The 14,138-nt window shown below is 58.6% G+C and overlaps 1 protein-coding gene across 6 annotated transcripts in view; it reads left to right on the forward strand.

Moving 5' to 3' along the window:
• The window catches only part of SYT7 (synaptotagmin 7), a 62,984-nt gene that overhangs the window by 34,269 nt on the left and 14,577 nt on the right, over positions 1–14,138 (forward strand). For 3 of the 6 annotated variants that reach the window (XM_038564370.1, XM_038564369.1, XM_038564371.1), the window contains one exon: positions 11,680–11,815. In XM_038564370.1, the coding sequence (XP_038420298.1) occupies positions 11,680–11,815 (136 nt within the window). Of the gene's footprint in view, positions 1–2,362; positions 2,866–6,686; positions 6,810–11,679; positions 11,816–14,138 lie in introns of those variants that run through there. The other 3 variants (XM_038564365.1, XM_038564367.1, XM_038564368.1) reach the window with 2 other exon arrangements.

The following is a 14,138-nucleotide window of genomic DNA, read 5'->3' on the forward strand; positions in this document are numbered from 1 at the left end:
CTTTGAACTCCTACCGTTCTCACCCATTGGGACGCAGGCTCCACTTGCAACAATCAGAACAGCTTCATTCTCAGCTAAGGGAGCAACTTCTCACTTAGAAGGCCCGAGCCCTCCTTAGCTGGGGGCCACCTTGTTGCCTCCATTCAGTGCCTCCACCCCCCACTCTTGCCCCCAGTTCTCTTCAGAAGGCCTAGGATTCCTGCCTTTGGGACCACTGAGGGTCACTGTGTGGAGACCTTATCTGCTTGTTGGCCTGAGGGCACACAGGCCGATTTCTCCCCCGACAACAGCTTCAGAGACTCAGTAAGGTCAGGGAAGGAAGCCCCACACCCCCTTGGAGAGCCAGGCCCAGCACACTTCCCTCCCCAGGCTGCTCTGGCCACAGACTCCAGGCTGGCTGAAGCCTTCATGCCATCCGCTGGCTCCAGGCCTAGAGGCACCAATTTTAGTTTCCTGTGACTGAGAGGTTGTAAATTGGACTAATTTTGGATGTGATAGGAAACCAAAATGAGGTCAGCAAAGAGGAGGAGGAGGCCGTCCAAGTGTCGTCCTCCCCTGCCTTGGCCTGCCCCCAGGGAGCTGTGAGCCTACCTGGCCAGCCAGGCCTGTACCTCTCTCTGGTGGTAGCCCCGGCTCCAGGCCTGAGCTAGGCAAGGCTGCTGCCCCCTCCAGACCCCCCAGCTCCCAGCTAAAGCCATGTTTTGCCTCTGTCTCTCTCTCTCTCTCTCCCCTCTCTCTCATTCTCTCTTTACTATTCTCTGACTTTCACTCTTTTGCTCTCACTCTTTTTCTCTTTCTCTCTCTAGCCCACAGGGGCAGTCTAACTGATGTCCTTTGGTTCCCAGGGTAGGCTCGGGAGGAGCAAAGCTGAGGTCTGGTTGCAGTGGTGAAAGCAGCTCCAAGGGCCCTGGGGCCCCTCCCTCAGGCAGCCCCGGTGGGAGGTACATGGCCACCGTGTGGTCCTAGACTAGGAGTTGGCAAGCTTTCCCTGCAGAGGACCAGATAGGAAATATTTAGGTTTTGCAAGCTCCAGAGTCTCTTTGATGGCCACTCAAGCATGTCACAGCCATAGACAGGATATAAATGAATGACAGTGTGTTCCAATAAAGTTTTATTTACAAAGACAGGTGGTAGGCCAGATGTGGCCCACAGACCATAGTGTGCCAACCCCTGCCCTCAACCACTGGGTTGGGAGATGGAGGGAGGGGACAGAGGAGGAGGTTGGGATGTCTGAGGCTCTGGCCCTGCCTTTGGGATTTGCTGAAATCTCTGGCCAGGGAGCAAAGCAGGCAGGTTGCCTGGGAAGAGGGCGGGCCAGGGGTCTCTGACTCCTCCTACCTCCGTCTCCTGAGAAGTTTGCAGATACCACTGGCAGGGGAGCTCTAGCCCGACTTCATCAGGTCCTTATGGCAGCCCTGACAGTGTCCCTGGGCCTGACCTCCTTAGGTCTGGTCCACATGGCAGCCCTGACACAGGCAGCCCAGAGATGATTTTTCATCCAGATTTTATGAAGACACTCAGATGAAGAAACTGAGTCACCAAAACATGCCACAGCTTGGAAGCAGTAGAGCTGGGGCTTGAACCCCGGATCACTCTGACCTCCTACCGCCTCTAATCAGCCATGTCCGGTTTCCTGCCTGTCCCAGCCCCTTATCAGCATTTTTCAGGGATGCCAATGGGCCTGTTAGGCGGGTGCCCTCTTGCAAATGCATAGTCACCCTGTTTTCCATCAGAATTGGGGCGAAGGGGCCAGACATTTGGTTCCTGGGGCTCCCACCTCATCTGCTTCTTCCCCGGGTCCCTCCTTTGACTGAGAGTCATTCCCAAGATATCAGGAAGGGACACAGAAACTCAGAAACAAGGAACCCAGGCAGGAGGGCAGAGATGGGTGCCAAAGCCTGAGTCCTGAGGCAGCCCTGGCCACGAGGCAGAGGTCTGAGGGCAGAGGGTGTCCTCAGACCGTCATCCCCAGCCTCCGTGACCCCAGCATAAGAATTGCTGGCTTTCCCTGACTTGCCACACGTTATTAGGCCAGTTCTGCGCTGGCCTGGATTTCTTTGTGTCTCCAAAGGCCGATTGTCCTTAGATCACAGAGGCAGACTTTCCTGGGATCCCCCAGCGAGACCGGGGGAGGGAGTGGCACCATCTCCCTCTCCCCGCTGCCATTCGGCACACCAGGCCCAGGGCCCCGGGGACGCCTTCACCACGCAGTCTCCACAGCTCCCTCAGCTGCTCAGACAGGAGGCGTTCGGGCGCCAGCCGAGCCAAGGCCAGAGGGTGGGCCGGGCAGGGCTGACCCGGGGGCCTCAGGCGGGTGCAGGGGACGGTGGTGGCAGCTACAGCAGCAGCAACGACATCGGGAATGGAGGCCCAGCGAGGTCCAGCAGAGCGCGCCCTGCACTGGGGCCTCCTAGTCCTGACCCTTGGCTTCTTTCTCCTCCACTGTGATCCCTTCACCTGCTTCTCCTTTCTCTCCTCTCCTTCACCTGCCCCAAGTTTCGAGGACTCCACCCTGTCCACGGCCACTACCCTTGAGTCTATCCCCAGCTCCGCGGGAGAACCGAAATGCCAGCGACCCCGCACTCTGATGCGGCAGCAGAGCCTGCAGCAGCCGCTGAGCCAGCACCAGCGGGGCCGGCAGCCCAGCCAGCCCACCACCAGCCAGAGCCTGGGCCAGCTGCAGGCCCACATGGCCTCGGCGCCGGGCCCCAACCCCCGGGCCTCCGGCCGAGTCCAGGCTCGGCAGGGCGCCTCAGCCGGCTCCAAGTACCGGGCGGCCGGTGGCCGCAGCCGCTCCAACCCAGGCAGCTGGGACCACGTGGTGGGGCAGATTCGAAACCGAGGCTTGGACATGAAATCCTTCCTGTAAGTCCCCCCCTTGAGCGGGCCAGCCCCCTCCTCCCAACCCAACCTCCCTCCTCTCATCTCCTTGGGAGCGGCTGGCCCTGCACAACTCCTGGCCTCCATCTCCTGGGGCAGGATGCTGAGCAGACTTGGCCGACCCCTCCCCAGCCTCCTGTGGCTCGAGGCTCTTGCCTGAAGCCCCCCCCCCCCATGGAAGGATCTGAGCCACCCCTCTGAGGACCCCAGCTCCCCTTCTTCGGTGCCTCCTGGGGCCTGGAGAAGCCCCACACACCCCCACATCCCCCTGCTAAAAGTCAGTACAGTCACTGGACAATGCTGCTGAGGCCACCAGGTCTGCCTCCTTTTGCTGCTAGTCCCAGGCTGCTCCCCTCCTCCCAAACCTGGGCTCCTGGCCCTGCCTCTAACCCTCCAAATACCTCTTCCCTGTAACCCGACTCTGCTCACCTTCCCGGACTTCCTTCCTCCCTCTCACTTCCCCGGTTCCTGCCATCAGCTCTGTCCTCTGCCTCTGTGACCTTCTGTAGCCACCTGTCATCCAGCTCTCAGAATGACCCATCCCCTAAGGATAAACCTCAGATGTTCCCCTCAAAGCATTAGAAAACATTCTTTCTAAATCAGAGCCTTCTTTCAAGGGCACAGGTCTGAGAAGTAACCACATATCACTGAGGGTATCTAACTGTAGCCCTTCCTCATTCCCCGAGGTCACATGCTGTCCCGCCCCTGTCCCCCTCACACAGGTAGGGGCCCTGCCCAGAGCACCCTCTCTCTGGCATCACTCCAGGCATCTGCATTCACTCTCAGAGCCCAGGCAGACCTGGACCTCCCTCATACCACTTGCCGCCTCTGGCCTAATATAAGGAAGGGGAAGGCCAGTATCAAGGCCCACCTCACTGGCAAGATGTGTGGATTCTGAAAGCAAGCAGGTCCCTCCATGCATCCTACCTCTCCAGCTGAGACCCCTGCCGAGGCTTCCAGGGCAGATGGGAGGCCTGCCCCTGGCAGAGGCACCCCAACAGAAGAGGCCTAGCCATGCCGGCTTCCCACACCCATGCAAATGGCCTGTGGCCCTGGCCTGGCAGCACCTGCTGCCCCGACTCTACTTGGCACATCCAGGCAGCACATCTGCAGGGGCTCTCCCCCACCCAAAGACCCTTGGGAATCCAGCTGGTGTCTTCACGAAACAAGATGCCCAGCAGAGCCTCCTGGTGGTAGTTTGTTTTGGGACAGATACGGCGGCACAGGTGTGGATTAGGAGAGTCCAGGGAATTGGTTCTTTTGTGGCTTGAACAGAACAGGGAGCCAGAGGGCCCCCACACCCCTCTGCTCCTCCTGCCCTCAGGCTGCTCTTTGCACAGCTATCACCCTGCTTCCTGTTCTAGGAACCATCAGACTAGGGCAGGGGGCTGTCCCCAGGCACCCGGAAGAAGGGAGCCAGATGCAGGAAAGCCTCTGTTTACCAACTCTTCCCTGCCTGCTGCACCACTGGTCGACTGGGATTTGATGAGCGGCACTCATGTGCCAGCATCCTTTGTCTGCACTTCTGCACCCACCATGGCTTTATGGGCCTCTCATTTGCTGGCCATCACTAGAGATCACACAACCCCCCACCTCCTCCACTTGTCATTCCTCACGGCAGGGGTCGGCAAGTTATTTTTCTGTAAAGGGCCAGATTATAAATATTTTAGGCTTTATGGGGCACGTGGTCTCGATCACATTTTTTTAAAGCAACACTTTAAACATGCACAAGCCATTCTTAGCTTGCGGGCTGTAGAAAGACAGGCCACCAGCTGTACTTTGCCCACCTCTGACCCCCGCCTTACAGTTTAGCTGGTGTGCTTCTGAGGCCCTTCTCCTGTCCCAAATGCTGCTGGTCCAGGTAGGGAGCCAGGGTGGAAGGGCTTGTGAGGCCTCCTGGACCCCACCTCCTCTTGCTTGATGGGTATGACCCCCCCACACACACACACAATACCACAGACTCTCCTCTTGCCTCTCATTCTCACCCTTGCAGCTTGTATTGCAGGCAAGAATGACAAATTGGGAATTTATGCAGAGGAGCCTTTTTTTTTTTTTCCGTTTTGTTTTTAAGGAGAGCAAAAGGAGTATCTGAAAAATGCATTAACCAGGGAAAAACATGTTGTTTTCGTTGGGTTCTCCTTCTACCAGCTCATCCTGCTCCCAAGCAGCCAAATGGAATTTTACCAACTCTGAAACAGTACCTCGGTGGGCAGAACAAAGAAAATGAGGATTTGTCCTGAGGGAAGGGGGACTTGTTTCCCAAAAGTTAGATGCCAGCAAGAGTGTCAGCATGGAGTAATGTGCCCAGGACCAAGATGCATGGCACAGAAGGCAGCCCAACCGCTTAGCTTCCTCCCCTGCCCCAGCCCCCACTGCCTTCTCCCATTTTTCCTGCTGCTCCCCGCCTGCCCCAGGCGCCACTTCTCACCTGTTTGAGTTCCCTTTCTGACAACCTCTCTAGGAAATAACCACGGCCACCTCTTCCTGTCTAAACCTTGCCTTCCTCGACAGTGGATCAACCCACGATCCACCTCTCTGGAACAGTCTGTTGAGCTTACACCATCCTTCCCTTGGCCCTTCCTGAGACATGCTTTCCTGCCTCCCCCAAACGAGATACCGCTCTTGCTCTATTCGAATGAGAGATCCAGCACCGGATGAGCTCCACAAAATACCCAGAAAATGCCCATGAATTCTGATGAATTTGAGGAGCAGCAGGTCACGTTTTTGTCCCTGGAAAATGCAGGGTGACCCCGCCATTGTTCTGGGGTTCTCTGAGAATGCCCCATATGGAAAACATCACATCATACCTTGACCTCTGGCCCCGGGCTGCTGCCAGTTCCTTGTCTGCCTGGACCGAGCCTCCCTCAAAGCAGGATGGCTCCAGCCTCTAACAGATCTCCCTCACTGCAGAAACAGGCTCCCTTGAGTCCTACCAGGATGCCTACAGACCTTGCCAGCTTCCTGCACTTTCTCTCTCTCCACCTTGGCTTTTTGGTGACTTCTGGACTGCTTCTCCAAGGAAAGGCCGCTGAACTGGACCCAAAAGCCTCAGTAGTTATTCCTGGGAACTCCAGAGAAGGCCCACAATGGCCATCACACCTGATATGCCAGAAGGGACTTCCGTTCTCTACGGGGCTGTGTGTTCAGGGACCCCTCCTGGTGTCGGGGCCATTTGGCTGTCCATGTCCCAGAGATGATGTCTTTATGAGGGCCTTCCATAAGCACAGGGTGCAATGCCCGTCGGATTTCCAAACTTTCTAAGAACCTCCCACCTGGGAGCCCAAACCTGCCTGCATATCCCAAAGCACGATGGCAATGGAGGCCCTCCCTCTTCTCCCAGGGGCCCAGATGGCCAGAGCAAGTAGCCTCTGGTCTTTGTTGAGCTGGAGAGGAGTTCACCTTGGAAGTCTGCATGCCCCAGAGCCTATGCTCCCCTCCCCCGGCCTGCCCCAAGTCTTCTTTGGCAGCATCCCGGGCACATGCCACTTCAGCGGGCCTCTGCCCAGCCCCTTCCCCGAATGCCTCCAGAGCATCTTGCTCTCTGGCCCCAAGGCAGGCTTTGGTCTCAGGCCATGGACACCTTCCCTCATTCCCTCTCTCCCTTCCTGCCTCCGCCCGACTCTGCTCTACTACAACTGTTGACAGTGCTAAAGTGTGGTTTCTCTCCTGCAGGGCCAGTTTCTTACGCTTTTTTCTTCTCTCTCTTTGTCTCTGTCTCTGTCTCTGTCTCTCTCTTTCCCCTCCCCGACCCCACTCGTGGGGCCTCCTCGTTTCCTCCCGGCTGGTGGGCTGCCCACCTCGGGCAGGGAAGGCAGGATGGTGGTGCTATCCTTGGTCTTAGGGCTTTCGGAACAGGATGACTTTGCCAATATCCCTGACCTGCAAAACCCAGGAACCCAGCAGAACCAGAACGCTCAGGGGGACAAGAGGTACGAGCACAGGCAAAGGCCTGCAGCGGCAGCGGCAGAGATGGAGGAGCAGAGAGGCTACTGGCCTTGACCAGCCCTGGCCCAGCTGCTGGATGAGGCGGTGGTGCCCTCAGCGATCCTGGAGCGGGAGGACAGCCCCCTCCCCGGCTGGTGCCCTCACACAGGCCACCCTGGGGTGTCCCATGGGTCCGAGGCCAGCGTGGCTGTCCTGGGACCATTCTGGATCAAGCCTGCTCCCCAGGCATGCTTGCCCTCGCCCGAGCAAGCCAGCCTTTCTGCCCCATCTCCCTGCTTGGCTCCCCCCCCCGCCCCCCGCCCACTGCTGCCCCTCATCTTTCATCTCTGCCCCACCCCCAACCCTGAAATCCCAGTTTCTCTGGTGGTTGGTGGGCGGGGGGATGCAGGGAAGGGGCACCAGCCTATTCTCCCTCATCCCTGCCACCCCAACCTCCCTCTTGCCTGGAGGTCCCACAGGGGGGTAATAGCGTACCCCACTGCTGGGGTACTGCGTGGGTGTGGCTGGGCTGCTTGGCTGATTGTGGAGGAGCCCTGGTGGAGAGGGTCTGGGGCATAGGACAGGCCTGGTGACCAGAAAGAACCAAAAGGAAGCTCTGAGCCTGAGGTACCAGGAGGAGGGGATAGGGTAAGGGGCTGAGAGCAGCCAGCAAGTGCCAGTTAGGCTCCCTAGTACCAAACAGTATCCCTGTTTGGTACTGGGAGCCCTACGCAGGTCCTCTGGAATCTCTTGTATGGCCACAGCACAGGCCAAGTAGAGGGCTGGGCATTTAGCCAAGTCTTTGCCACCAGGAACTCAGGGAAGCATCTCCCGCCTGTCTCAGGGAGGGCAAGGAGCACTCGTGGGGAAGGAGACAGGGAAAGGTCGGAGGGCTGGGAGCTCAGGCAGCATCGCAAAGGTGGGGTGATCCTGCACCTGGTTTGGCTGCCTCCCATCACCTGGCCTTGGGCTGGGTCAGCCACACACCTGTAGTCACAGAGGGAGGGTTCCTCCAAAGGCCTACAAGAGAGCCTGTGGGCTGACAGCCAGGATGCTGGCCTTCTAGCTCTGGTTGTGCCAGAGCCACGCTCTGCAGACTTGGGCGAGTCTCTGCCCCTCTCTGAGCCTCTGCTTCCTTGTCTGTTGTACGAAGGACTGAAGGGGGTGACCCCTTCCAGCTTGGGCATGCTATGCTTCTAATGAGGGAAGAACCCCTCAGGCTGGGGGGCCTGTCAGATCCTGTGCACTGGGCAGGGATGCTGACATTCCCTGAGGCCCATAAGGCAGGAGGGGACTGTCCCAGGCTGCCACTAGGGGCCTGTGGATTACCGAAGGGTAGGCCAAGAGTTAGACAGCTGACTGCCTGTCCCGCCAGCGGCTTCTCTCATTTTCTTCCCATTCTAAGTTCACAGTTGCATGTCTATGATGGACACAGCCAGAAATCCCCAGAGGGCGGGAGGGAAGAGAGGGATGGGATCTTTCACTCAGTGGCACAGATGGTGTCAAACCCTGAGCCCATGTCCTGGGAAGCAGGAGGAACAGAGCCTGCCACCTCCAGCCCACCTGGCACCGCGGAGGTCCTGGACTGGGCCCGGGCAGACCACAGTGCCATGAGAGAGGGCCAGGGCCACGGGGGAGAGGCGGCAGGAGGGGGTGGAGGCCTCTGGGAGTCTGCTGAGAACCCGACTCCTTGCCGGGGAAAGGTGTGAAGTGTGCAGGAGCAGACACAGGCTGGAAACGAGATTTCACGTCACCCATGTGTTCATTAGCTGGCTCCATTTCCACCCACAGCCTATTTTTACCTCTGCCATGTAGGTCTCCCTCCGTACTCTAACACGCCCATCCCTTCTGACCATTACATCAGCTGTCCTGCCTTCCTGGGAAGGGTGGGTGTGGGTGGAGGTGGAGGCCTTGGGCCCTGCACCCGCCCCGCCCCCCCCCGCCCCCTCCCCTCCCCTGGCTTTCCTTTCAGGGTGGACACCTGCCACTCCTACCTGGCCACGCCCACCCCTTCTGTCTCGTGGCCTCTGGGGTGTTTCCTGGGCAACTGGGCCCTGTGAGGGTGTCCAGAACTGAGCGCTTCCTTCCTGGCACCCTCCCTAGCCCCAAGCGGCTCTGACACCATCCACCGGGCATCTGGCACCTTAGGGCTCCACTCCTCTGAACTCCTAGCTCTTTGGACCTCGGAATGGTAGGCTTGGGTCAGCTGTCCCCTTCGCCTGAGCTTCTGCCTCCAGACCCAGAGTCTGCCCCTTTACCCCAAACCCCTCCTTCCCATTCAGCTGACCCCTTGGCTGGATGCCTGGGGTGTGGGTGGGCCTTGGCTATCCTGGGGAGGTCTGTCAGCAGCAGATCCCTGGATGACAGGAAGGCCCCAGAAGGAGGAGCAGCCATTCCAATTCCCAGATCAGTGAGGGGGTGCATCTAGAAGCATCATGGAGATGGGAAGGTTGGTCACTGCCTTGCTCCCAGGATCCTTGGTGGCCTGGAAGCCCCCCATCCCGGATCTCCCAGTGTCTGAGCCTCAGTGGGCCCCAAGACCCGAATGCATTTGCAGTGGGGAGGGAGGGAGGAAGGAAGGAGGCCAGAACCAACCGTGGCTCCCGTGCCCTGCTGCCTTCACCCACCGTGCGCTGCCTCCATCCCCATGTCATGCTCTCTGCCATCCCTTCCGTGGCTCCTCGGGATCCGAATGGTTTTCACCGTGCCCCACCCCCACTCAAGTGGGGCGCGGGGCAGGGCAGGGACCTGGCCCCCCATTACTCCCCTCACCCCCAAGCCACCATGTTTCCTCTGTCCTGGTGTGTGTTCCCTGCCTCCTCTCTGCCTCTCCTCTCGGCCGCCTCGCTCGTCTCCTTGTCCGCCCTGCAGCCTTCTTCACTGGCCTCCGACTAACCTTTCTTGGCCTCTCTCCCCCTCTCCTTCTTCCCATCTGCTCCTCACAGGGATGTCCCTGGGCCAGCGACAGGCTCCTTCGCCTCCCCCTCTGCCTCTCTGTGCACTTGTCTCTCTGTCCCTCTCTGTCCTGTGACCTCCAGTAGCTTCAGTGGCGCTGACCATCTTCCCAGGCTGCTTTACAGCTGTGCTGATGCTGTGGTGTGGCCAAAATAACCAACTTTCTCATACCTTCAGCAGTCAATCTGGCGCTCTCCTCCTGTCCCGCTCTATTTTTAACCTGACTTTACCTCTCTAGCTATTTCAGTGTCCTCTTCCTCCCCGTGCCTGTCTGCGTAAGCACGTGTCCGCGTGTGTGTCCCCGTGTGCGTGCGTGTGTTGCCATGGCCTCGCCTCCGGGAGGGGACCCCCTGCTGGCCCCAGGCGGGGCGGAGTGTCTTGCGCTGTCAAGGCAGAGCCGAGTTATGGCAGGTGCGTGTGTGTCCAATTTTGAGGCCGTGTGTCCCTGAAGTGCTTGCTGCTCAGCCGGACTCAGTCTGTCCTGACTCACACGCACACGGCGGCATGACTGAGTCTCCCTGGATGTTTCCTCCCAGGATCTAAGTGTGCGCATCGCTGTGTGTGTGTCATTTCACTGCTCTGGTCGACCTGCCTCGTTGCCATTTTCTCCCCAGTCCCTTGGGTGTCTGCCGGGCTTGTGTGCACTCGTGTGTGTGTGTGTGTGTGTGTGTGTGTGTGTGTCTGTGCGTCAGTGCACACGCATGCACGGGCATGCTGTGCACACCTTGCTGTTGGGTCTTGGTATCTCCCCTCCAGGGCCTGGCATATTCTGTGCATGTCTGTCTGCTTGTCGTGGTCAACCGTGTGCCAGCAGCAGCCTGTCCATACCAAGGGTGTTGTCCAGCCTGTGTGTGTCTCCGAGTCTGTGGCTCTGGTACTCTCAGAGCTGTTCTATGGTAGCTTGTCCTGAGCCCCGTGCTGCCAGTCTTCCCATATTTTCCTTGCTGCCTGCCCCACCTTTCCTTCTCATGAGATGTTCCAGCCTGGTCCCTGAGCAGGTTTTTAGTGCCCCCTTTCTGAGCCTCGGCTGGACAGAGCCTGGGCTCACCACCCAGCTGCTGGGCCACAGAGCCCAGCTTCCCAAGAGCAGTATGGAGTCGGGGTGCACGCAGGGCCTCGCATGGAATGGCAGATGCAGGGCTTCTCAGTGGTGCCCCATCTCTCCCACACATAGTCCTCAGAGCAGGAGGCCGGTGGGGACTGGGGAGCAAGAGGGTGTAGGTTCACCCTACCCAACAGGTGGCTGTTTGAATTAGTTTTGGTTGAACAAAACTAAAAAACTCTATTCTTAGTCGCACTGGCCACTTCAAATGCTCAGTAGCCACATATGAACAGAGCAGATAATAGAACGCTGCTGTCATTGTAGAAAGTTCCACTGGCCAGTGTGTGGACAGTGGTCCTGACCTCACCTAGTCTGTCTCGTGGCTGAAGGGCATGTGTTCTCAGCCTGAACAAACACAGGTGGGGCCCTGGGAGATAGCACTCTGGGTGTGTTTGCAGAGGGTCATGACGCAGGGGGTGACCTGGACATGCCACCTTGGGGGCCTCCCCTGCCAGGTTGGAGCAAGCAGGGATGGCAGGGGGCCTCTGGGAACGGGGCCATGCTCAGAGACCACCATTCAGGCAGTGACTGGATGGTGGGGGATTTTCTGGGGAACCGGAACAGTGGGAATACCCACCAGAACGGCGCTCACAGGGGCAGTCTAGCCGCATCATGCTCAGGTGAGGCAGATGGGCCCTGGGCACTGGTTTAGGGGAAAATCAGGCTTCCCTGTGGACGAGAGCATAGCTCCCGCTGGCCTGCAGGAAGGAGATGGTGGCTGCGTGGGTCTCAGACGAGGTGCCACCGCCACCCCGGCAAAGGTGCCCAACCCAGCCCACCCGCCGACCTGTGCTCATTCAGATTCCCCCCGCCTCCAGGTTACCTGCAGGAGGGAAAGCAGTGAACACAGCTCCAGTGCCAGGCCAGACACCCCATGATGAGTCTGACCGCCGGACCGAGCCACGCTCCTCCGTCTCGGATCTTGTCAACTCCCTCACCAGTGAGATGCTCATGGTGAGAAGGGCAGGATGCCGGGGCACCAGGCAGGAGCTGGGCTGGGAGGCCGGGGCCGGGGAGGGGCGTGTGTGAAAATTGGTGACAGCACGCGAGTTGCCTGCTCAGGAAAGGGAACCAGCGTGGTGACTGAGCAAGCAAGGCTTGGGTTCTTTTCTCAGCCTTTCCCCCAGAACAGGCTCTCTGTGCCTCAGTTTCCTCATTTGTTAAGTGAGAAGAAGAATGCCCAACTTCCTCCAGTTTCTCTCTGGGTCTTTGAGTTGGGGATCCAAGTAAACCGATTCGTAGAAGGTATTTTTATGAACGTGGGAGGAAAGGCTTGGGGCTGAGTGTGTCCCCTCTCTCGGAGTGGTTTCCCCCTGAGTGGAGATCAGAGGTGGAGCTCCCAGTGAGCGGGTCTCAGAGCTCCCTCCAGGGACCTCCCTCAACTCCCGTTGCTGGGGTCCAGCGGGGCCCAAAAATAACAGGAGAGTAGGAACCCCCCAGGTCCTGATTCCTGGCGGGGGTGGGGAGAGTGGGGAACCACTGTGCTGAGCGTCTTCTGTGCACACCCCACTCCCCCACCCCCAGTCTCCCAGCCCTACAGTTCTGGGGTGTTTTCACCAAAGCAGAGGTTGAGGCTTCGCATTGCACCCTCTGGTGGCAGCCATGAGTCCCAGCCGTTTGCCTCACCTGTGCTGGCCAAAGAGCCCAAGGAGGGCCAGGGCCCCAAGGTGGAGACATTGTGATGGGGCAGCTGGGGGTTTGTAGGGTGTAGTCAAAGGTTTGCCAGCTCAGAAGTCCCAAGGAGGGTTAGGGCATGAGCTTGAGAACCTGATGCCTGCTTACTGGACAAGTCATTTCCACTTCCTGACCCAAGTCCCCTCCCCAATCCCTCCTGTAGAGAGAGGGAAGCAAGTTTGTGGGCTCTCAAGCCCTTGCCAGTCCAGGTTCCCTTGCTCAGACCCTGGCACTGCAGCTGCCACGCTCCTTGGGGCCCCAGCGCCCTAGGCCCTCCCCTTCTGCCGTTTAGGGTTCCAGCCAGCCCCAACCATCACCCCCACTGCCCCTTTCTAGCCAGCACTTTTCAAATTGTAATAAGCACACAAATCACTGGGAGGTCGTTAAAATGTAGATTCCCATGGGGCGCCTGGCTGTTTCAGCTGGAAGAGCCTGCAGCTCCAGATCTTGGGATCATGAGTTCGAGCCCCACGCTGAGGGTAGAGATGACTTGGATACATAAAACTTTTTTAAAAATGCAGATTCCCAGTCAGCAGGACTGAGTGGGCCCTAGGATATGCATCTCTCTCGGATCCAGATTAGGGCATCAGATTCTCCCTGTTCCAGATCTGGTCTCCCTTGGGCCTCACCCACCAGGCCCACCATAGGCCCCCATGAACCTGGCCCTCCTCTGTCCTCTGGGAGGTGGGCCCTGCCATACTGTCCTCTGGATGGGCCATGCCACAGCCTATGCTGCCTCCCTGCCCATCCTTTTAATTGTTTACAGCTTCCTAGTGGTTGGGTTCCAGACAGGAACAGCCCACTCCCAGTCAGCTTGGCTGCTGCACTGCCCCCAGGGAGGAACTGACAGCCTCAGACAGAGGAAGGGAGCGTAGGCCCCAGGGCCCACTTGTGGGCTCAGGGCTCAGCAGATGCTCAGAGATGGGCAGGTGAGGTCTCATTGCCCAGCCCTAGACCAGAGCTGGGTCATTGTCATTCATAGTGATGAGGAAGACAGCAGCCCCCAGGCCATCAGAAGGTGGGGGTCAGGAGCCAGGCACCCCACCATAGCTGTCCAGAAGAAGGGACTAAGGGAACGGGATCAAGAGAGGAGGCCAAGTTTCACCCTTATCCGGTCACCCCAGCCCTGGCATGCTTTTGGATGCTTGCTTCTACTGGATCAGGGGCTCAGGTGACACCTCCCCTGGGGTCCCGGTACCATCTACCAGATGGTAGGGATGACCATCTGGTTGCCATGGAAACAGCTCCTCAAGCTGCCCCAGCTCCTTAATTAGGACTTGGGACTATGGTTTGGGAAAGCTGGGAACAGGTACAGAGCCAGGCCCAGCTTGGGCCTCCCACCCCGCAGACTACCCTGTTTGGGAACCGAGAGCCAAGTGACCAGACGGACCTCAGAGGGGCTGGGGTCACTGGGCTTCAGTCACCAGGGACTCCACCCAAACTATACAAGGAACAGGAGGGGCAAGTGGTCTTTGCTGCCACTGCCTACTCATGCATGTCCCAGGCTCCGGGTTCCGGAGCCAGCAGTGGCAGGGGCCAGACCACAGAGCAGGACGTGAGCCCACTTAATCGTCCCAGGAACCCCACAAGATGTATATTACGG

Source organism: Canis lupus, chromosome 18 (genome assembly GCF_011100685.1).
Source record: "Canis lupus familiaris isolate Mischka breed German Shepherd chromosome 18, alternate assembly UU_Cfam_GSD_1.0, whole genome shotgun sequence".
NCBI lineage: Eukaryota > Metazoa > Chordata > Mammalia > Carnivora > Canidae > Canis > Canis lupus.